Source organism: Triturus cristatus, chromosome 12, assembly GCF_964204655.1.
Source record: "Triturus cristatus chromosome 12, aTriCri1.1, whole genome shotgun sequence".
NCBI classification, from domain to species: Eukaryota; Metazoa; Chordata; class Amphibia; order Caudata; family Salamandridae; genus Triturus; species Triturus cristatus.
The window spans coordinates 651,176,870-651,199,151 of NC_140595.1; the positions used below are offsets into that span (position 1 = coordinate 651,176,870).

The 22,282-nt window shown below is 46.2% G+C and overlaps 1 protein-coding gene across 1 annotated transcript; it reads right to left on the bottom strand.

The window, feature by feature from the left end:
* Nucleotides 1-16,558: 16,558 nt before the first annotated feature.
* On the bottom strand, nucleotides 16,559-20,363 carry FOXC2 (forkhead box C2). The gene has a single exon (XM_085637823.1). The coding sequence runs from the start codon at nucleotides 19,609-19,611 to the stop codon at nucleotides 18,259-18,261; it is 1,353 nt and encodes a 450-aa protein (XP_085493949.1). The 5' UTR covers nucleotides 19,612-20,363; the 3' UTR covers nucleotides 16,559-18,258.
* Nucleotides 20,364-22,282: the final 1,919 nt, after the last annotated feature.

Here is a 22,282-nt window from a genome sequence, read left to right on the forward strand (position 1 = left end):
GTCAGTAAAGGCACAGGATATGAGTCAGTGGTATACACTATTGTTCATGTAGGTTCGTAAGAGTCTAGATACGTGTCCAAAGAGTTCCACATCAACCTGGATGAAGGTTTCCAGGGAGAGTTTTGTAATGCTATGTAAAACTGTGCCTCAAAAGGATCACAGACTCCGGTCCTCTCCCAAACCAAATACTGGAGTCTGTGATCCTTTTGAGGCACAGTTATTACAGATTGTTGGATTTTACTAAAATTAGGTGTTTCTCCTCTTTACACTTCTCAGCAGGTACTAAAGACCCATCGACCCAGGGTTCCTAGTTAATTTTAGGTAGTGGAACTCGGCTTTATCATAAGATATATATATATATATTCCAGCATTCAAAAACGTTATATTTAGTTGGGTGCGCTGCACACAGAGGGCCACTCACAGCAGGCTGGAGAGCTACCAGTGGCTGATAAACTACTCTTTGAAGAAGCCTGGTCTAAGGAGTGTGGGTGTAAGGGCTGAAACAGACTGCAGGTTGGATCAGGCCGCATCAGCTGCTTTTGGTTTCCACTGAATTGACCAGAAGTCGTCTCTAGCGTGGGGAGGGAAACTAGGAGATCCCACACAAACCTATTATTTATCTGGCGGCGTGGTGCAGTTTTTGTGTTTGGTAGAATCAAAGGGATGCTTTCATTGATTTTTTGTTTTCTTTCTACTTCTGGTCATATTTTGCGGTGGACTAGTTTATAGGTGCAGTGGTTCTGTATGTCTCCCATCTTGGGTTTGAACATTGCTATGCATGGTTACTGGGTGATTATTAACTGCCATACTTTTACCCTGGTGTTTTCCATGTGTGTTTGGCTCTCCTTTTTGGGGCATGGGACTCTTGCCCACCACTCTTCGTCAGGGACCATTATGGTCCATGGGATGAGGAGAGATGTCTCAGATGGTGCGTCTTGCACGGTTGTCCATGATCGCCCCTCATGAGGGTGCTCAGGTATGTTGACCTGAGCAGATGTCAGGATACAGTTCTTGAAAGTGAAGAGTGGTTTCGTCTAACAATTAATTTCTATGCAATATTGATGGACTTCCAGTGCTAACCTTGATTTAGAAATGTTGAATTTCCGTAAGCAATGCTCATTTTTACTTGTAATGTATGTGTTAAGCCACGTAACAGAGTTGTCGGTATTCTTTGGATGGGTAAAGGTACGAAAACTTAGCACGCCCTCTGCCTATGACAAATGCACTGTTGTGATATAAGTGTGACAGTGTGTTCACATAGTACATTTATAGCACATGCATAAATGTATGCCATGCCAGTGAAAATAAATATGGCCCAGTAAAGTTATGTGGAGAAAGGTGCGTAAAGAACGCACATTTTCTCCCTTATTCACACATTATGTACTAATTCAAAACAAAGGTGAAAACCACAGCTTCCCGCCCCAGACATTGCAAGTCACAGTCACTATATGAGGAATGATAAGAAATAGCATTTTACACTAGGCAAAACTCCATGTTTACTACATACATATATGTGACCTTTATAAATATCGCCTACACTACTCACTACTGTGTATAATGTACATGCATATGTGTGTTTTATAAATATTCTCAAATATACCATATAAATGATTGTTAATAGTGTCGGTGCAAATAGAGAATTGTCTGTTTTTAGGTCGAGGACTACCGGTCTGCCGAAGGCAGAACCGGAAGTCGAGATTTAATGTTTCCTAGAGTGGCTCCTTAGCCCGCCTCTCTTTTTGCCTCTCCTCCATTGGCTGGCTTCCTAAACGGAGGCCAGCCATTGCAGGAGAGAGCCGTCCCTCCAAATAGGCTCCGTCTTTTTCAGATTCGGGGGCGTGGTCCTTGCTGTTCTTTCCACTTTTTAGCCACGCCCTTTTAGAACAGCAGGAACACGCCCTCGAAGCCGAAAAAGTTTTGGAGCTTCCATCCGTCCTTTTCGGATTCGGGGGCGTGTTTTTGTTTTTCTCTCCTCCAGCCAATGGCAAGAGGAGAGAAAAGAAAACACGCCCCCGAATCCGAAACCTCCACTGCGTTTCTCCGAGGCATTTCTGCTTCGCCTCGGAGAAAGGCAGTGTTCCGGCCTGTGCCCTCTGCACGTGTGTCCTGTCTTCCGCAGCGCGCTTATGCCTTCTTACCACCAGTTATGTCGAGCTCCATGTCCCGGGTTCTACGGCCTGCTCTTGGCCTGGCTATGCGACCACTGGAGCCTCTTCTGCCTCGCGTGTGTTTGGGAGCCGCCGCCCCTACGCGTCCTTTCACTCGTAGCCTTTGGCTACTGGGTTTTGCCTCCACCCCTTAGAGACCCGGTCTGCTGCATTCCCAGCGAGGCCTGCCATCCGTGTCCTGCGGCTGCGGAGGACTGCACACAGAAGGTGAGAGCTGAATATAGGGAGGAACGCCAGGGCTGGGGAGAGGGATATCATTGCCAAGAAGCAGGGGGCGGTAACTGAATGAGCTTGTGCAGAGGCTAGTTATCAAGAGAGTTCGCCGGCGGCACGGCGTGGAGGAATACCGATAGACGCGCGATGAACAGCTCTTAGAATGTGCTCTGGGTAAGTAGCCTTTACTGTAAGGATTTACGGAGACCGGTGTTGCAGATTTTTACTAGTGTGTCTTAAGTCCGATGTCCTTGGAGTTAGGGTACTTGGAGAGTCCTGTGTATGTCCTCGAACTGATTAATGTTACCGGATCTTTCTTTTGTTAACTGTTCGTAGTGAAGCGTCCAGAGCTGGTCAGGTCTCCGCCCACTCCGAGCACTGTGTATTGACTGCTAGGGATTGTAAGGGATTTGTGTCCCACGTCTGTTTTTAGTCTCCCTGGAAACGGCCCTCCCTGGACTCCCTCCTTCGGGAGAGGAAGGCCAGGCTGCTCGAAGCTCGCCACTAATTATACCATTGGTCTGAGCCTGCCTGCACACATACACGTCTAGCCTCCCATTTCTTTACCTGTCATACTTCCTGTCTGCCTGCTCACTCCTCTATCAATTGCGTTATCTGTTTTGCTTGTCTCTACATCGTAGCTACTCTTTCTCGATCTCTAATCCCCACCCCACCCTCTCGTTTGGTTTAGCGCCGATTCTGAAGCCTCAGGGCCCTGCATTGGATTCGCCCAGGGCAGTAGCGGAAGCAGCGGCACTGTTACGAGGCAGCTTTAAACACGGAACCCCCAAACCATGGAGCTGAGATCACAAAGAAACGCACTGATACCCCCTACCCAGCACTTTTTCACTTTGACCACATCTGTTCCCCATCTGCCCCAGCTCATTCACCTATCCAGTCTTTCCACTGTAACCCTCCTCCCCCTTCTCCGTCCTCCTCGCTTTCTGTCCCCTCCCTTCCTCAAGAGCCCCCCTGCAGAAGGGGGAGGAACCAGGAAGCGAAGAGCAGATGTAAAGTGCTTCCCTGCCCCCTTTTTTCCCCAACCACGCCCCCTGCCTGCCACAGCTGCGTCTTTTGAGGTCACTGATGAAGTGTGGGGTGGGGGGGGTTCTCCCGCCCCCGCTAGTCTGCATTCAAACCTGTGACCTGCAGGTTACCCAAACAAATCTTAGCAGCCACCGCATCGATTCATTGAGCAAAAAAACGTAAGCATTGAAACCTGTGACCTGCGGGCCGTGCTGATCTGCAGGTGCATTAGCCATCCGAGCAGGCTCAAAGCCTGTGATTTACAGGTTAAAAATGGACATGTCCAGTGGACGTTCAGCCCAATCCGCGGTCTATGGCCTTGAAAGCCTATCTTACCCGGCTGAAAATGTATTTATTTAGAAAACGGTATATGCCGCCAAGGCAGGCGGCCTCCAAGGGGGTCAGAGCGCCTCACAGCGCCTCACATTTATGCATGTTAAAGTACAGTATATACAGCAGTCCAGTCATGTAAGAAAGTATGGGGACTTTGAACCTGAGCACAGTGGGTACAGCGTCGGGGAGAGGTCAGTTTAATAAAAAAAAAAAAAAAAAAGCTTTATTGTTGGGCTTCCACTGAGAGTAACTTCATATACAATATAATGCACAGACCATATATGGAAATAGTTAAACTGATGTTTAAAGTGCAGGAGACCTACTTCTTTCCTTTCAACCTGAGGTAACACCAGTAACCCTGCCGGAACAGTTATTATTTGACAAGAAGTATGGGAATATATAAACATTGAGTAAAACATTAACTTCAACTGTGTGGCTCTGTGTGTGTGTGTGGGGGGGGCTCTGTGTGGGGTGGCTGTGTGTGTGTGAGGGTGTGGCTCTTTGTGTGTGTGTGGGTGGCTGTGTGTGTGGGGGAGGGTCTGTGTGTGTGTGCGTGGCTCTGTGTGTGTGGCTTTTTTTTGTAGGTGGCTCTATGCGTGGTGGGTCTGTCTGTGGGTAACTGTGTGTGTGTAGGTGGCTCTGTGGGTGGCTCTATTTGTGTGTGGGTTGCTCTGTGTGGGTGCCTCTGTGTGTGGGTGCAAATGCAATAGGTCTCGCATTTGAGAGTGATTAAGCTATTGACATTGTAAATAACAATGCCGTTTCTTTAAATGTTTTTAAAACATAAACAAAAATAATGTCATGAGCAATGCCAATACCTTTAACCTTAACAATGCCGAGACCATTGCATTGAGAGAGAGAAGTTGTCTGCAGGGAAAAGTGGATATCTAAAGACAAGATGAGATATAGTAATATTCCATCAGTAATGTTTCTCAAAGGTTCCTTGCAACCAGTTGACACCTCAGTTTCCTTTGTAGGATCCGTATCTGCCTGAGCCATGACTTTATGACCTCCTCCAGGGACCTTTCCAGTGGGCCCAACCCCATCTCTCTCTCTATCTCACTACTTCACTCTCTCTCTGCTAATACAATAGGTATCACATATGCAAAAAAAAAGCTAATGCCAATAGAAATGACAATGCCATTTATTTAGGGGTACAAAAATGATAAAAAAAATAATGAGCAATACCAATAGCTCTACCTATAATATTGCCGAGACCATTGCATTGTAAATGCTTGTTACACTAGCCACCACTGTGCATATGCCACATACATATGTGTGTGCTTTTGTGTATATTTGTACTCACAAACACATTATTTTTAAGAAAAAAACAGGATTCTCTATGTATTCAGATCGCAGTCTTAAGATCAAAGTTGAGATTGTATGTATATGTGTGCGTGTGTGTGTGTGTGCATATAGACATATATGTGTATGTATATATATACAAATATATTTATACATATATATGTGTGTATATGTATATATATATATTCACTTAAAAAACCATAGGTTTCACACATGTTATAGTTAGGTGGATATTTCACTCGTAAAAAACCAATGAAATTCCCCCGTTATAGTTAGTTCAGATAACTATAACTCGCGCGCCCGCAATCCACTGCTGATGACGTCACATATTACATCACTCATGACATGGTCAGTGGCATCACTCATGACATCACTGATGACATCATCCTTGTGATAGAGTGGCGGCCGCGCGAGTTATAGTTATCTGAACTAACTATAACGGGGGAATTTCATTGGTTTTTTATGAGTGAAATATCCACCTAACTATAACATGTGTGAAACCTATGGTTTTGTAAGTGAATTTGCAAGGTTTTTTAAATGCTAATTCCTAACTATAACGTGTGTGAAAACTATGGTTTTTTCAGTGAATTTGTATGGTTTTTTAAATGCTAAGTTATGTATGTATTATTATTTTTTTTATATATTTATTTTACAATAAACTACGTATTTTTTTTTGTTTTTCACCGTGCGTGCACGGTGCGCGCACACCCGCGATTTTTTTTTAAAGAAATTAAAATGTTTTTTTCTGCCTTCGGGGTCCTTCAGGGACCCCCTGACAAAGGCTAGGGGGTCAGGAACTCTCTACCCTGCCCCCTTTTCACGTTCGCCACCTTCCTTTTTCACTCTCACACTGAAAACAAAAAAAATGGCGGCCGACACTTCCTGATTTCGACCGATTCGAACGTTGACTAACATGTAACCACCAATCAGAATTACGCTCGCGCACGTTAGGGTGCTCGCACGGTGCGCGCACGGTGCGCGCACGGTGCGCAGCTATAGATATGTATGTGCTTTTAACTGCAATTTTCTCAGGAACTACTGAACAGATTGACTCCATATATGCAAAAGGCACATCCCTGAGCTGAGGACTACCTCTCTGCCAAATTTCAAGTAATTCTGTTCAGCCGTTCGGGCTGTACCTTGGACTAAAGGTCCCTATGGAAAATTGCATGGGGAAAACGCGTTTTGGGACCCCCTATTTTCTCAGCCCCCGCTTGACGAATCCCCCCGAGACTTTCAGGGTAGGAGCGGAACGGAGCGCCCCACCTATTTTGAAAATTTCGCGAGGATTCGTCAACCGGCGCCAAAGTTATTCCAAATAGAATGTTGCGGATTTCCTATGGAAACACGGTCCTAACTATAACTATCTACTGGCGACCGCCAGTAGATAATATATATATTATCATACATATACATAAATCAGTATCATTTCATACTAGTGACACAAACATAGATTTTTGATGGGGTGCTTTTAAAAGACCAGCATGGTAAACTTCCTTTGCCCTGCCACCTTACTTTCACGAACAATGCATCGTGGCTTCGTAGATTCCAATTTCTTTTGCACAATTGATAGTTGTCGATCACAATTTAGATTGTTTTTTTAAACTGTCTCTGCACCCCACCAACAAATTTGTTACCGAGATTGAGGGGGGGAGGGGGGGAGCTTCTGATATTACAACAATCACGTTGGCACATCATTTTAAAATATATTGTAAGCCAGGAAGGGTGCACAGGATGGTTTTATGGGGCAGAGGAAAGGTACAGAAATGCAGATTGGCAGGTTTACTGAGTGAGAGAATGCACATTATTTTATAAAATAACCAACATTTTTGAAGTCTTTCTAAATAGCGAGAGGTAGAGAGTGTTTCCCGTTTTTGTCTGCGTGTGTAAAAATTCCTGGTGAAATCGGACAGTCGCCTCAGCCATACCCGACTGAAAGCAGCAATACCCACCTATTTATCACAAAATACATTTATTAAGGGAGTGTATCACCACAAACATCTCCCTGAAGCCACGCCCCTGCCTAGATATATCTGTTGAGCACCTTAAAATATTTAAACAATTCCTTAAATGCTGTTTTACTATTAGCATATTATGCTTTAATTGTTTTCCATTTTTTAGTGTCACTTTTGTAATTGAAATGTTTAGCTCAACTGAGCAACAATATCATATATCTCACATATTTCGAATTTGTATTTCATCATATTTCATCATATTGCATTAAACATTACCTTTTGTTTTCCAGGAACCTTTAATATATCACTTTAGTGGACACTACTACTTTCATTCTTTTGTTATGTTATTTTATTTATGTTTGTAGAGCCTTGGTTCACCAACGGCTTCTTGGCACTTACAATATTTCATTGAGGGAGACAGCACTATCCACAATTTAAAACCCTACTGTAAGATAATAAAACCCTACTGTAAGATAATACTCCAAATTGCTGTGCAGTAACGTGTTGTAGTGCCTTTGGGGCCCAAATGTAGGCAGTGATAAGTGCTCACAGACACGTGAGTGTGTACTGTGTGCCATAAATAATTCTGTGTATAACAGGCAATGATCTGCTATGGAGTCAAGTGGTCTGAGAATGCAACAAAGCACAATACTGAACTTCTGTCCCTGTGTCTCTCAGGTGCTGTGGGGATATTGTGGCTGATTCACTACAGCTTTTATACAGGAAGTGCTCTGATGCCTTTGCGAATCAGCTCTGAAAGATGTATCTCCATTTTAGTAACAGTGCAGAGAGGGCGCAGTTCTTTCTATGTGTTCCAATCATCTGTAAATACTCCCTGAATATTCCAATGCTATTCCGATTTAGACGCTATGGGACCAAATCACAGGGGCTTGCAGGAGCACATAAAAGAGTACTACTTGTTTACATGCTCTCAAGTGTCTTGTGAATAGGCCTGCAGCGTGCATCAATGATTGTAGTCGAGTTAGTCATACAAAGAAGACAGTAAGAATGTGCCAAAGTGCTGACGCAACGCTAGTCTGTTCCAGCATCTCTGGCCAGTCCCCGCCGCCCTCATCATTGTATGTGCCTTGTGCCCAAGAGGGGCTCAGCCTCACCTGGCGAGAGATTGCCCAGAGGACTTAATACAGGTATCCGTGTGTTATGGTCTGGTAATGACATAAAGCGGATCTCGTGACATAATAAACAATGAGAACAAAGCGCAAGCGGGTCACCCATGCGGTATGTTATGTATGTTATACATTACATGTAAAACATTATTGTAAATTCAAGACTCCTTCACGTGTGTGACATCTGGACACATAATAGTAAGTGCCTCCGTCTGAGAGAAGAAAGAAAGAAGGAAAGAAAGAAAGAAGAAAGAAAGAAAGAAAGAAAGAAAGAAAGAAAGAAAGAAAGAAAGAAAGAAAGAAAGAAGAAAGAAGGAAGGAAAGAAAGAAAGAAAGAAAGAAAGAAAGAAAGAAAGAAAGAAAGAAAGAAAGAAAGAAAGAAAGAAAGAAAGAAAGAAAGAAATGCAAGGCAGGTTGTGTAAAGAGAATGGCAGTAACTATTACGGCTCAAAAATCCCCGTGGTAATATTTTCATAACATGATAAACACATAAACTAGAAGTCTAAATGTAACCATTTCACATTTTCCAACTGACGCCCAGCCATAAAACAGTTCTGGTCTGGATGTTTCAATTTCACGGTTATCCTGTTAAATGTGTTTGCCAGCAGTTTCACAATAATCTTATATTCTGAATTTAATAATGTTATTAGGCAATATGAGTTTTGATCATCCCCCATCTTTACCTCTTTTTGAAAAGCGGACCACATTCCCTAAATTAAAAGGAGTGGTATAGGGCTGCCCTCCAACATAGAATTAGCAGTCAACAACAAATACGCCAATAAAACGTCCAAGAATGTCTTGTAAAATTCTGACGAGGAAACCATCGCAGACCTTGCAACTACCTCCCTCCGCCACCTCTTCTTTCGAGAGGGGCGGCTACATTTTGCACATCTTCATCTAAAATTGTGGGGATATCAAACCCCTCTAAAAATTCCGCCAATGCTCCCTTGTCAATCACGTGTTTGTGGCTGTCGATTGGCTTATAGTGCTTAAACTCAGCTTCTCCTGTTCTGGGCACTGCAAACCATGAAAAGTGTTTCTGGAGAGTTGTTGCCATGCCAGAAACCCCCCCCCCCCCCGCAGTTACTCTACTCCTAAAAGTTATGCATATAGGCCCTATTTGATGCATAGCGCTTAGCATAGCAGTAGTGTCCCATTTAGACTTTTTAAACTCCCTTCTATTCCCCTCCGAGGGATGCCGCACAAATTTGTCCTACATTTGGACGGCTTCTCCAGGACCAACTTTCACTCTTTGGCATTTCTATTACTAGCCGCATCTTTAGCGATTGACTTCCCCCGTATGTAAGCTTTGAGCGCGTCCCAGACAACATTCTTACTTTTGTTGCGTGGGGATGTGGGTTGGCAGTAGACATTTTTCTATTTTCTCCAATGTTCTTTTTGTGCTAGGGGACACACTCTGTTTCTTTACTTCACCTGATTGTTTCCTTTTCTTGGGATCACTAATAGGATTCTAGCCCAGTGCATATGTTTGGGTACCGTGCAAACCTAGTGTAATTTACCATCATCACCATGCCAAAAGATGGCAACATTTGAACACTAAAAATATCATATCAATTTTTTGTCATAATGCTGTATGTAGTAATATTTATTCAACATTTTTCAGGTTTTTTTTTTGTTTTTATTTTACTATGAGTATTATGATAATATTTATACAGCACACTTTACAAGTGACTCGTCTCTAAGCACCCCGCTGTTGTAGAACCACCCAGAAGCCCAACTTGTCATACCAGCCTTTATCCCTTAGGTAGGGCCAGAAGGGGTCTGTCCTCTGGAAGTATGAAACTTGCCTGACCCCACAGATCTCTCAAGATCCGGGATTCTGCTACTCTTAATCTGCAATGTCTCTTGCTGTTCGGTGAAATAAATGTATTATTATGCAGAGGAAAGCTATAGGCACTTTTTTAGGCAGGATTGCTGTGTTACCACCACAGAGCCAAGACGCACGGTTATCACAAAGGCATTTTTAGTATTATTTAGACACATACATTTGGTGCTTGTAAAATGTAGTTCTATATTTAAACACTTTCACGGATGCTTTACTCCGGTTTATAACGCAAATCCCTCAAAAATGTTAACACCGATGCCCACAACCCAGCAATAAAAGGCCTATTGTGTGCACAGTTCAGTTTCCATGCACATTTTTCCTCTAATTCCTTTCAGTAATTGTTAGTCTAGTGGGAACAATATTGGGGACTTAAAATGTGAAAGTCTACTTTTCAGATTACGCCAATTACGGTTGTCTCCTTCTAAACTAAACTACGCAAAATTTGAATTGAAAAATCTGAGAAGAAAAGTTTAAGCATCGGCCATCATTCAGGAGCCATTGTAGAATGGCAGCAAAGTTATTATCAAATGAAAAGTCCATTACCAACTAGTGGCCATTCAGTATATGGGAAAAAATAAAATGTCGTCATTCGTTAACTAATTGTCCCAGCATTCGCTGGTCTCTCCGTGCACTGCTGGTAAATGTGTTGTAAGCCTTCCTCTCTGCTATCTGTGACACACGCCTACATGTGAAAGCCCTGTAATGCTACTATGTGCCCTTCAGTGCTGACACCTACGCCAATATTGTGCCACTTTGTCACTTTGAGTTTGTACTGTGTGTTATTATCGATGCTATGGACCCAACCCCGCCTGCTTCTGCCCGATTGTTAGGATTGTACCACGGAATATCGAACACAGAAATATGGTGGTATCTTAATATTGTGGGCAACAAATTGAGAGGTGAGTGTACACAGAGGAAGTATAGATTCATTATTCCTAATTCCACAGCTACATACCTTGGAGATATATGTTTAAATATATATTGCCATGGTACATACATGTGGCGTTAGCTATAGAAAGTCTGCACTTCCCTTTCGATATTAAGGTCCCACGATATTCCCTACTCGATATTTAGCAAACACACCAATTGTTAGGAACAGATCACATTACAGAGTCAAGTGCAAGTGAAGAGATAACACTGGAGGTGCCACATCAGCCGCAGCCCGAGCAAGTAAGAGCGGTGGGGCAGATTTATTTATTTATTTTTCCCTCGTCCTCGTCCATCGAAATCCCTCTCCACCCGGCCCCACCGCTGCGGCTGGGCCACAATAGACCCATTTGTGCGGTGTAAAAGGTACTACACTGTTGCCCCACCACATGCACACATTCTGGCCAGCACTTACCGGCTAACAGGGATCTACATAGCTGAGTTTAGCAGCATCAATAGTGCTGACTGCTAATGTCGAGCATGAGCCCTAGACCCATGCCCCTCACCCCTTTTAACAAACTGTGTGATTCTGGGCATATCCCTCTGCCCTCCACCTCACACTCCCTTTAATTCCCTTCTGACAAACCTGTGGGCACTCAAAACAGGCTGAACTTAAACACATCTATGAACACAGCTACCTTAAGATGAAAATGTTTATCGTATTTATTTCTTTGGCAAGTGTCTGTAGTGCTGCTATTACACAACAAGGGACAGGACTATCTTTCATTCTTTAAGTAAAAGCAATGTAGGGGGAATCCCGTCTATTCAGTTGGGGGAGAGTCCATAGCTCGGGTTCTACGGCCCCTTAGAAGGCGACCCTAAACAGGAATGCGTTTGAATTTTATTTTTAACCTCAGTTTTTTCTCTCCTTGACTATCCATAGATCAGGACCACCATTGACTGTGATGCTCAGCGGCCCCTGGGCACACAGTGGCTGTGAATCCCTGCCTCTCTTCCCCCCTTTTGTACACAGATAACTGCCCTCTGCTTCCTGCAGACAATGCACCTTCCAAGGGGCTGTGTCCCCCAAGCGTGAACGACGTCCTAGAACCACACACCCATGGCCCAGGCAGGAGGGACCCCTGGCGTTCAAGTGGGCAACACAACTGTAAGATGGTGATATATTCAGCTTCAGGCTGGCGCCTGAGAAGGGTGAAAGGGGCGTGTGGGGCCCCTAAGGAAAGGCCACCTCACAGGACAGGGTTTGGAGCCTAAATTATGAATTGTGTACACTGCATCGAAATGTGCAGTGCGCCGGCCTCCGCGGAAGTGACGTCCTTTTGCATTAGCTACATGCAAGGGTAATTTTATGGATAGACGAAAAAGCTGACACAGGCCTGGAGCTTCTGTGCCTACAGTGGACACCCCCGTGAGCACTAATCACTGTGAGAAACAAAACATTCCGCCTGCGAGCGTTCACCAGCCCGTGTGTTAGATCCCAGTATTTCACGTACCCCGCCATTCTAGGGCCTCTCAGCTCCACCACCTCCGAGCCCATTGGGGCCCTCCCAGAGAGTTCAGGCTTGTTGCACCCCTGCTTTCTGGATGGGCTGGTGTCTCTGATTCAAAAGCATGGTTCTGAAGTTTTACCTGCAACATTGTTTTTACCTCCGCATTATTACGCAGACTTGGATTGCCTATAGATATAACTCACCGTTTTCACTACCATTACTTCGACTCAACATTACTTCGACTGACCCTTACTTCGACTGACCCTTACTTCGACTGACCCTTACTTCGACGGACCTTTGCTTTTTTACTGAAAAAGACCATTGCTTCTACGGTGCCGCTGCTGACTGTCTGGGCAGTTCGGCGGGTATATTCCTGGAACTGTGATGTAAACAAAGGGCTCCTGTTAGGAAAGGTATAAGCTTGCCTCTTATATATTTTGTGGCCCACTTCTATCGTTCGGAGGTACAGCGTAGGACCAACCCGTATTCCTCCGAAGTCAGTGAGTTAAGTGCCATAAATTGAACAGTAGTAACATTTGTTACTCACAGTGCTTAGAAACGGCAGTCGTGTAGTACGAGACACTGAATAAGACCCGTGTTCTATATTAGAGAGTGCACATAGATTCTTCCATTGCTTGCGTACACCGTTCAATCACTCGAGGCTTCTCTGTTTGTTCTGCCCCTTCTAATGAATAAAGGTACACTCCGAGGCCCCTCACAGTCACTCTCATATCTGGAATAGATACAGATGCGGGCAGAGGCCACATGTTTGAGGGGTCATTTTTCATGGCTATACAATAGGTTGTACTTCTTACATATGTAATTCCATTTCTGTCTTATCTAGGTAGCATCCGTTGCCCCCCTTATATAAAATCAGAGGACTAGTTCTCAACAGTGCAGCAGGTGCAGTTGCACCGATGTCCTTGTTTGGAGGGGCCCGCTGCACTCCAACTAGTTGATTTTTTTTACTACCAAACTAGAATCTAAAGGAGCGGAGTCTTTCCTTGCATTAGGCACATTGGTACCCTTGCTACCCACCCTATACAGCCAGTACATTTTATGGAGGGGCTTCCCCATTGTGTTACAAGTACAACCTTCCCATATGGCCGTATATCCGAATATTAGCGCATTCGTTCCACTCCCGTCCCTAACTCCAATTATATAAGGCCGTATATTTCTCTGCGAGTTCTTCGAAATAAAAGCCCGTTTTGTATTCTCTGTTTTCAGTACATATATTTCAGATTTTTTTTAAACGGGTATTTTTTTTTTATATTGGGGCGCCATTGTGTTTTCAAATCATGCAGCATATGTGAATTCTTTTCCGTGCATTTGACAAAGCAACTCGTTCTGTTACAACTGGGCAAACGCGCCTCCAGTTTCTTACAGTGACTAGCGTAAATCGCGGGCCTCCGGTTTCAGGTTTATTACAGTCACTGCCGCACATCTTTTCTGAACTAAACTCACTCCAAGATCTTGTCGACGGAGTCGGGAAGGACACGTTGAATTTCCCCCGGAATGTTTGTGGCTCGTCATTTGCCTGCATTATTACAGCTGTTTGCTTGGTTTTGGTGTTTAAGGCCTGTTACATGGTCTGTTTATGGTTTTTTTGTCTGATTCCTACCACTTGCCCACTCTTCCCTGAATTTAAAGCGCCCTACTTCAGTGTAGCGCCGAGAAGAACGGAGCGTACCGACCAGTGGAGATTCACCATCAATGAGGCTATTGGCGCGCGGTTATCTCTCCGCCTGGTCACAAGTGCCAACCTCTCTCATATAACACACCTGTAACCCTTTAAGTACTCGCATGCCTGTTATTTCGGGGTTCACACGGCAAGGCTTCTGTGGGGTGATGGTAAAAGAATACCCCAACAAAATGAAACACAAAAGGTACCCGGGAGGCAGACGGGGCAGTGAGATCCCCCTCGAGAGGAAAGAGAGCTCCGGAGCAGGCAGACACCCGGGGAGTGAGCAGGCCGGAGCAGGGACAGGCGTAGACTGAACCTTCCCGGTGGTCTCTACGTGCCGCCATCACCCGTGATTACTTGAGACATAAACAGGCAGTAATTGGGGGGCTTACGCAGCTAATTTAGGGGCTTAGCAGAGGTGTCTGCTCCGGCCAATCAGCGACCTCAGGCAAAGTGCGTGCACGCGGACTCTTGTGATCGTCATAAGACAGTGCCTTATCCGAAGGGACTCTCATGATGGGAGGGGGGCTTCTCCATAACACCCACGTTTTATGCAACAAGGGGGTCCTGATAAACATAACTCGAAAGAACAAGAACAGAAAGGCTTACATAAAAACGAGCACACGAGACTTCAGTGACACACTAAAGCTGCATGAAAAAATTTAAAATTATATATAATAATTACAATTTATTGGTTATATAGCGCTTCTAACAGCAATCTCGTCGTTTCTAATCGCTGTAAAATATGGAAATTTAATATCCTGGAGAACATGCAGGCCAGAAAGTTATTTTTAAAATGATGACACACACACGGGCCACTCTTGTGAAAAGATACGTAATTCTTTCATCACCAGCAAACCTGTCCATCTACACGGGCGTTTCTCTGGAATTGGGGGAAACGTGGCAGCGCGGCGTGCGCGATATTCCCTCGACCTGGCCTCTCAGCGGGTAGACGCATCTGGTGTTTGAAGGGCTGAGAGAAAGCAGAAGACGGCTGACAAATCCCCTTGGCCTGGAAATGGGAGTTTTATGATTTGTAGAGCGATTTTGGGGGCTGCGGGGGTGGGCGAGCTCTTACTGGTGAAACAGAAACGGAGCGGAGCGAGGTGTGGGCAGCAAACAGCAGCAGGTGATGGTCGTGGTGGAAGGGCCCGCCCAGCGACTGGAGCCACGGCAGGACTCGGACCCGTCCACACACCGCTAAAGAGAGGGTATCTGGGTCGCCAATGTAGGGTGACCGCTTAGGGGGCAGAACCCAGTCGTGGGCTCTTTCATACATAATGTGTGTGTGTGGGGGGGGGGGGAGGGGGACCCACAAAGACACTAAGTTTAACGAATCATCCACAAGGTCGGGGTGCGTCTTAACAAGAAGATATAACATAAATATAAAAAAAATGAATAAGCTTTGAAAATAATGCAGACGTCCAATGAAAAGAAAACCAGAGCGACAGAAATATACTGCGTCGAGAAAATAAATGGCAAATTGACCAGTTAACAGTTATGACAATAATGGCTTCTTTTCTTATTAATACTAGGCCAATTGAAAGTTTATTGGGATTTGTTTTTATTCTTCGAAATCTATCTATCTATCTATCTATCTATCTATCTATCTATCTATCTATCTATCTATCTGTCTGTCTGTCTGTCTGTCTGTCTGTCTGTCTGTCTGTCTGTCTATCTATCTATCTATCTATCTATCTATCTATCTATGCAACTAGCCTCTCTTATTTACTTGATATGCCACCTTGTACACACGTACATGGCAATACCTTGGTTTTTACAAAGTTATGCAAAGTTACGTTTTTATGCTCCCTACTGGCATTTTGAAATGTCTCGAAGCGCTTCTAGTTGTCTTAATGAATTCTAGTTGGAGTATTTGCTAATTTTTCTTGTCGCCGACAGTCCCTTCAGAACTCATAACAAGCCGTCGCTGCAGGGCTCCAGATTAAATAGTATTTTCTGTGCCCACATATTAATGTACACAATGCATAGGCTGTTCTAAAAGTATTTACGTTTGAGTACCTACATCATTTATATTTATACAGCGCTTAGTACAGGTATTCAGCGTACATCTAAGCACTTCTGATTTGGTCAGAAGTGATTCTTTAAAAAATAAAATATATATATTTAATAGAATACATGTTTCTATTTATTACCGGTAATGTAAGAATGAGTAGGAAAACATATATATGTGTTTATCACTGGAATGCTCCTTTAGGACTGTATATTAACATGTGTGATTGACATTGCGGGTGTGTGTTAGCCAAGCTGGCATAAAGTAAAACGTTTGACAGTGTCAATCTTTCTATTTTATATAGCGCTTTATACTGACATTTGGCCTGTTTCCAAGGGCTTCCAAATTTAACAGCGACTGAATTTCGCATTTTGCACCTCTGAGCCTATTAAAAATATATTTGACTACAATTTAGAATAAAGGAAAGATGCGCCTCTACACTGTGTATTCAATTATTTTCGGGGTAAACTAATCAATAAAACACGCAAACACTTCGAGCAGTACTTTGGGCAAAACATGACATGGGTTTATTTTAAGGTATTTACAATAGTTAAGACCATGTAGAAAGAGGTGCAATAAAAAAATCATTTTACGGAATGGTCAAGACAAAGAATCCATGACAAGTCGTAAATTTAAAAAGAAAAGTCTTACTTTCTTTTCCACAGACATAAGCAATAAATAAGGTTTTCCTTTGGTAAAAAATCAATATATATATATATATTTAAATGCATAGATGAAAAGACGGTATTTGGTTGTTTGTACAAAAAAACAGATCAGTTCCGTGGATTTTGGCAAAAAGCTGATGGGTCTCTTACAAATAAAACAAGAGACAATTCCAGTGACCGCAACTTTAAATATTATATTAATGGCTCCGCACGTCGGGCCTCTAGGCGCTCCGTGAACGTTACAGCTAGGGAGAGAGGACTGCGGCAATCAGGGCACTGACGTGGCCTCATCCTTGGTCCTTATAACTTACTTTCCAGGCGCGGGCCTCTGTCTCGCTGAGTTCGAGCTGTGTCTGTCTCCCTTTCCGGGTGAGTTCACGTGTCCCGGAAGGGGCATTCGCTCTGATTTCAAGGCCTGCTCCAGTCTTTAGGGATTTCTTTTCTTTAGATTCCCAGGAGTCCTCTAAAAAGTTTCTACAAAGTTTTCACGTGCAGCGTTTGTCCTTGCTGGGCCAGAAAAATAAAATGGTGGGATACTCAAGGGGGGCGGGGGCTCTAGAATACTCTGATGGGGGGGGGGGGGGGGGGTAGAAGGGTGGATTGGCCACGGGCCAGAAGGGGCTCCGATTGTGAAAGGAAGGGCCTTTTTGCTGAACCATCTAAGAGATGTCTCTGGGAGAGTTGGCATGACTGGTAGGGGTGAAATCCCTATGCTGCCGAATAGGTGGCCTCTCTGGGGGGGCCAAGAGGATAGGTGGACATTGGGCCCAGAAGAAGAGACCCCTGAGGGCTAGAGGTGCGTGTCCATGCAGTGGTAGGGGGCAGAGAAGTGGTGGCCAGAGGGAACCAGGAGAGGGTATGTCGGAGAAGAGGGTAAGGGCCCAAGAGGTGTTTTTTTAAACTTGAAGACGAATGTCTTGGAGTCAAGGGACAAAGAGGCCACAAAAGGGATGGGTGCTTTTGGAAAGTTATTTAGAGGGGGCGCTAAGCGGGCCGGGGGGGGGGGGGGGGGTAATTGAAAACTGCACTAGGAATGTCCTCGGTGGGCTCAACAGAACGGCTGTCTAAAGGAGGCAAGGGGGATGTATCCCCGGGGCCCCGAAAAGTGTGGGTTGATGAAGGGGGGGGGGCTAGCAGAGGACGGACGAGTATTATCAGAGACCAGAAGTAGAGGGGTGCTTTACAAGTGTTTAGAAGAGGGGTTTATCTGAGTAGATTGGGTGGCAGAATAAGGGTGGTCCCAGGTGGCAGAAGAGGGGCTATGCTCAACAGGAGATGGTGGTCAAAGGGCGCAGAATGGAAGTGGCCCCAGGTAACAGAAGAGAGGGTCTTCCAGAAGGCAGAAGAGGGGTTCAGCTCAGTAGGAGAGGGGTGTTCTAAAGTAGCAATATAGGGGTCCCGGCTATAGAAGAGGGGTCTCAATTGCAGTCCCAATAGAAGGAATGTCATTGGAGACCGGAAGTAAGGCAATGGGTGTCTGTGAGGGGCTCAGAAGAGGGCATCAGAGGCGAAGAGTCCCCGGATGGGACGCGGAGGTGCAGGCGTCAATACTTGCTGCAGTCGTAGGTGTAGGGGCCGGAGTGGCGGTATATGGAGGGCGCAGACCTGTAGGGGAGCTGGCAGCTGCTGTTCCCGCCCCCCTGGTGCTCCCCGAGGGCCGAGCTCTCCATGCCCAGCCGGTGGGAGGTAAACATGTCCCGGACGTTGGGGAAGGACTGTTGCTGTGCGCCAAAGGTGTGTCCGGGCAGGTGGCCGAGCTCGGAGGGGCTGTGGTTCAGGTACCAAGAGGCGGGGGCCTGCGTCCCACTGGACTGGTGGTGGCCTGGACTCAGCACCTCCTGGCCCATGCCGCTCATGGGGGAGCTGGCTCCGCTGTGCTGCTCCGAGATGGCCTCCTCTAGGCCGCTGTTAGGGCCGCACAGGTGGCCCGGCCTCTCCCCGCTGTAGAGGCTCATGGCCCGCATGCTGCACTGGTAGCCCCCGCTGGGGTCCATGGCCTGACCGTAGAGCGAGGCCTGGGAGTACCCCCCCAGGGTGGTGGGCACCATGCTGGCCCTGCTGGAGGGGCTCAGCTCCCCCTGGGGTGGCGAGCCGCGAAGGGTCATAATGTTCTCCACGCTGAAGGTCCCGGGGGCGCCGATCCGGGGCGGGAGCTGGTCCGGCAGGGAGCCCTCCGGGGTGGCCCCGGAGCAGGGGGTGGAGGCCACGCTGCGCGGGCTGTCCTGCAGGGCGCTGTCTGGGCTCAGGCTCTCCACCTTGGTGATGACGGGCAGCTCTAGGCACTCGCTCTTCACCACCACCTTCTTGTCGGCGCTGGCCGGGGCCTCCGGCTGGCCCTTCGGGGGCGCCGCGGTGCGCGCGTCCCGGGACGCGTCCTTCTTCTTGAAGCGCCTCCGGCGCCGCAGGAAGCTGCCGTTCTCGAACATGTTGTACGAGTCCGGGTCCAGGCTCCAGTAGCTGCCCTTGCCAGGCTTCTTGTCGTCCCGGGGCACCTTGACGAAGCACTCGTTGAGGGAGAGGTTGTGGCGGATGGAGTTCTGCCAGCCCTGCTTGTTCTCCCGGTAGAAGGGAAAGCGCTCCATGATGAACTGGTAGATGCCGTTCAGGGTGACCTTCTTGTCCGGGGCCTGCTGGATGGCCATGGTGATGAGGGCGATGTACGAGTAAGGGGGCTTCACCAGGTCCTTGGGGGCAGCCGGGGGCGCGTGGTGGTGGTGGTAGGGCCCGTAGGCGCGGCCCATGCCCCCTGCCGCCTGGTATTGCTCGTGGCCCGGGTACACGCTCATGGGGGCCGCCATGCCGCCGTACCCCCCTGTTCGGTAGTAGTTCTGCTCGCTGAGATAGGGCACCACCCCCATGGTGTTGGGGTCGGACACGGAGTAGCGGGCCTGCATCATTTGTGAAGAGGTGTCGCGCGCCTGGCGGCAGCGAGAAGGCGGGACACCAGCAGTCTAAGGCGCACGGGCAGCCCTGCTTCGAGACACCGGCTGATAGGAAGGCCCCGGGAGGGGGCAAGGGGCGCAGGATGCAAGAAAGCTCGAGCACAGGGACGTGGAAGAGAGTGGCAGACGTGACGCCAGGTGCAATGAGAGAGGTGGTCCCAGACAACAGGCTGCAAGCTGTGGTGGTCTTTGGCACAGGTTGTCAGAGCACAGAGACCGTCAAAACGGGGTCAGGAGCATAGACTGCTGCAGGTAGTCCTTGGCACCGTCTGTCACATAGGTTCCTGGGCACAGCCTCGCAGTCGTGGTAGCTGGCACGGGCTGACAGATGCGATCCAAGGCAACGGCGTGGCCCATGCGCAGGCTGGCAGAGGAGTCCTTGAACTAGGCTGGCAGAAGTGGTTCCAGGCACGCGCTGCCACCGACTCACCCAGGTACAGGCAGCTACAGGTTGTACTAGGCACAGGTTGGCAAAGCGTGTCCCACTCACAGGCTGTCTCTCAAGGGCTAGGCTGTCCTCAGCAGCAGGAGCTCGAAGGCAGCATCGCAGGGGCTCCCGGCGTATCCCAGCCTTCCACGGCAGCTCTTCTGGCAAAGGGTGGGCTCCTACGACCACCTAGCACAGGGCACAGCGCCTCTGGAAGCCCACCCTAGGGACGTGTGTGCCAGCGAGACCCCTGCATCAGCGCCTGCTCGCGACCAGGTCAGTTTCCAAACTTTCCGGAGTGCTCAGCTTTTACTTCCTAACGGCCACGCCTCTTCCCTGAACTTTCCTCCAATCGCTGGCAGAGAAAGGGAACGCTTCAGCCAATGTCCTCGCTCTGAGAAAGGAAACTTCTCTCACGTTCACACGCACGCACTTACACCACAGGGATCCGTCTCGCTCTCCCCCGCGCCTGGACCATTTGGGCACCGAATAGTACATTTGTCGCTCAAGATTGCGAGGTTTAAAAGAGAAGAGAGACGCTCATTCTCGTCCACCACTATACCTTTGCCCCCTTAAATCAAGATGTGAGGGAAACACTGCCTCATATTTTGTATTGAGTAATAGGACACCATCTCCTTTCTACTCAATTGATACAAAAGGCAACCTCCGAATGTTGTGAAGGGATGGAAAAGTGATACGCACTTCCAGTGAAAGACGCACAGCCCTTTCTCAGAAAATCACCATTATAAATAAAGGAAATTGTTTGGCATAGACTAGAGGCATTTTTTAAACACAGCTTGTCCAAAACCTGTTTTAAAGTGCAGTGATGAAAACTAGTTAATCAATCAATCAATCAATCAATCAATCAATCAATCTATCTATCTATCTATCTATCTATCTATCTATCTATGTATCTATCTATCTATCTATCTATCTATCTATCTGTCTGTCTGTCTGTCTGTCTGTCTAACGACCACTTTACCTCTGAGTGTGTGGATGGATTATCTATCGATCAGTTTACCTCTTAATGTGTGGATGGATGATAGATAGATAGATAGATAGATAGATAGATAGATAGATAGATAGATAGATAGATAGATAGATAGATAGATAGATAGATAGATAGATAGATAGATAGATAGATAGATAGATAGATAGATAGATAGATAGATAGATAGATAGATAGATAGATAGATAGATAGATAGATAGATAGATAGATAGATAGATAGATAGATAGATAGATAGATAGATAGATAGATAGATAGATAGATAGATAGACAGACAGACAGACCGGCAGACCAATGGATAAATATGCAGATAGAAAGGTAGGCAATCAGCTAGATATAGAACGAGATATATAAACACAGTTTTACCAGATAGACACACAGACAGACGGCTAAATAGCTAGTCCATCGATGGATAGACATACAGATGGATAGAAAGACAAATAGCTTGACAGACAGCTGGATAGATAGCTAATCGTTATAGAGATAGCTAATGGATATATAGATAGACAGATGGAAAGATTGTACAGAGAGATATAGCTGTAACGAGGCACAGATCGATGGATAAATACGCAGATAGGTAGACAGTCAGCTAGATATAGAAAGAAGATATAGGCACATTATACATCCAGATAGACAGACACACAGCTAGATAGATAGATACCTATGGTCAATCGATGGATAGATATATAGATATCCATCTGTCTGGACAGATACATTGATAAATAGGCAGCTAGATAGATAGCTAATAGATAGGTCGCGTCCACATCCTGTGATTCTGGGCAAATCACCTAATCTCCCCGTGCCTGAATGTGTAATGTAAATAAGGTGCTATGTAAAGCGCTCCAATTCCTTCGGGTCGAGTTCGCGCTATATAAATATGCAAAAAAAAAACAAAAAAACATAGAGAGCTAGATAGACAGATGGATAGAGAGCTAGCTCTATGAATGGATGGATGGATAGATTCTTCCCAGGAATCAAGGTGGCGGTAAATGTACAATCTATATTTTTCGTGCCACTCCGAGGGAGCTCTGGACGGGGACGGTGCTTTCAGACAGCACTCGTGTGGGCAGGTGTCTCGCTAACATCACCCGTGAGATGATTTGTATAAATCTGCCAGGTGACGGCGCGCGCAGGGCCTTCCTCCCTCCATCACCAGATCCCAAGTGCTTCACTCGAGATAGGGCCCAGTGT

Coding starts and splice junctions, on each gene's coding strand:
- FOXC2 (XM_085637823.1), bottom strand. CDS start 19,611: ATGATGCAGGCCCGCTACTCCGTGTCCGACCCCAACACCATGGGGGTG.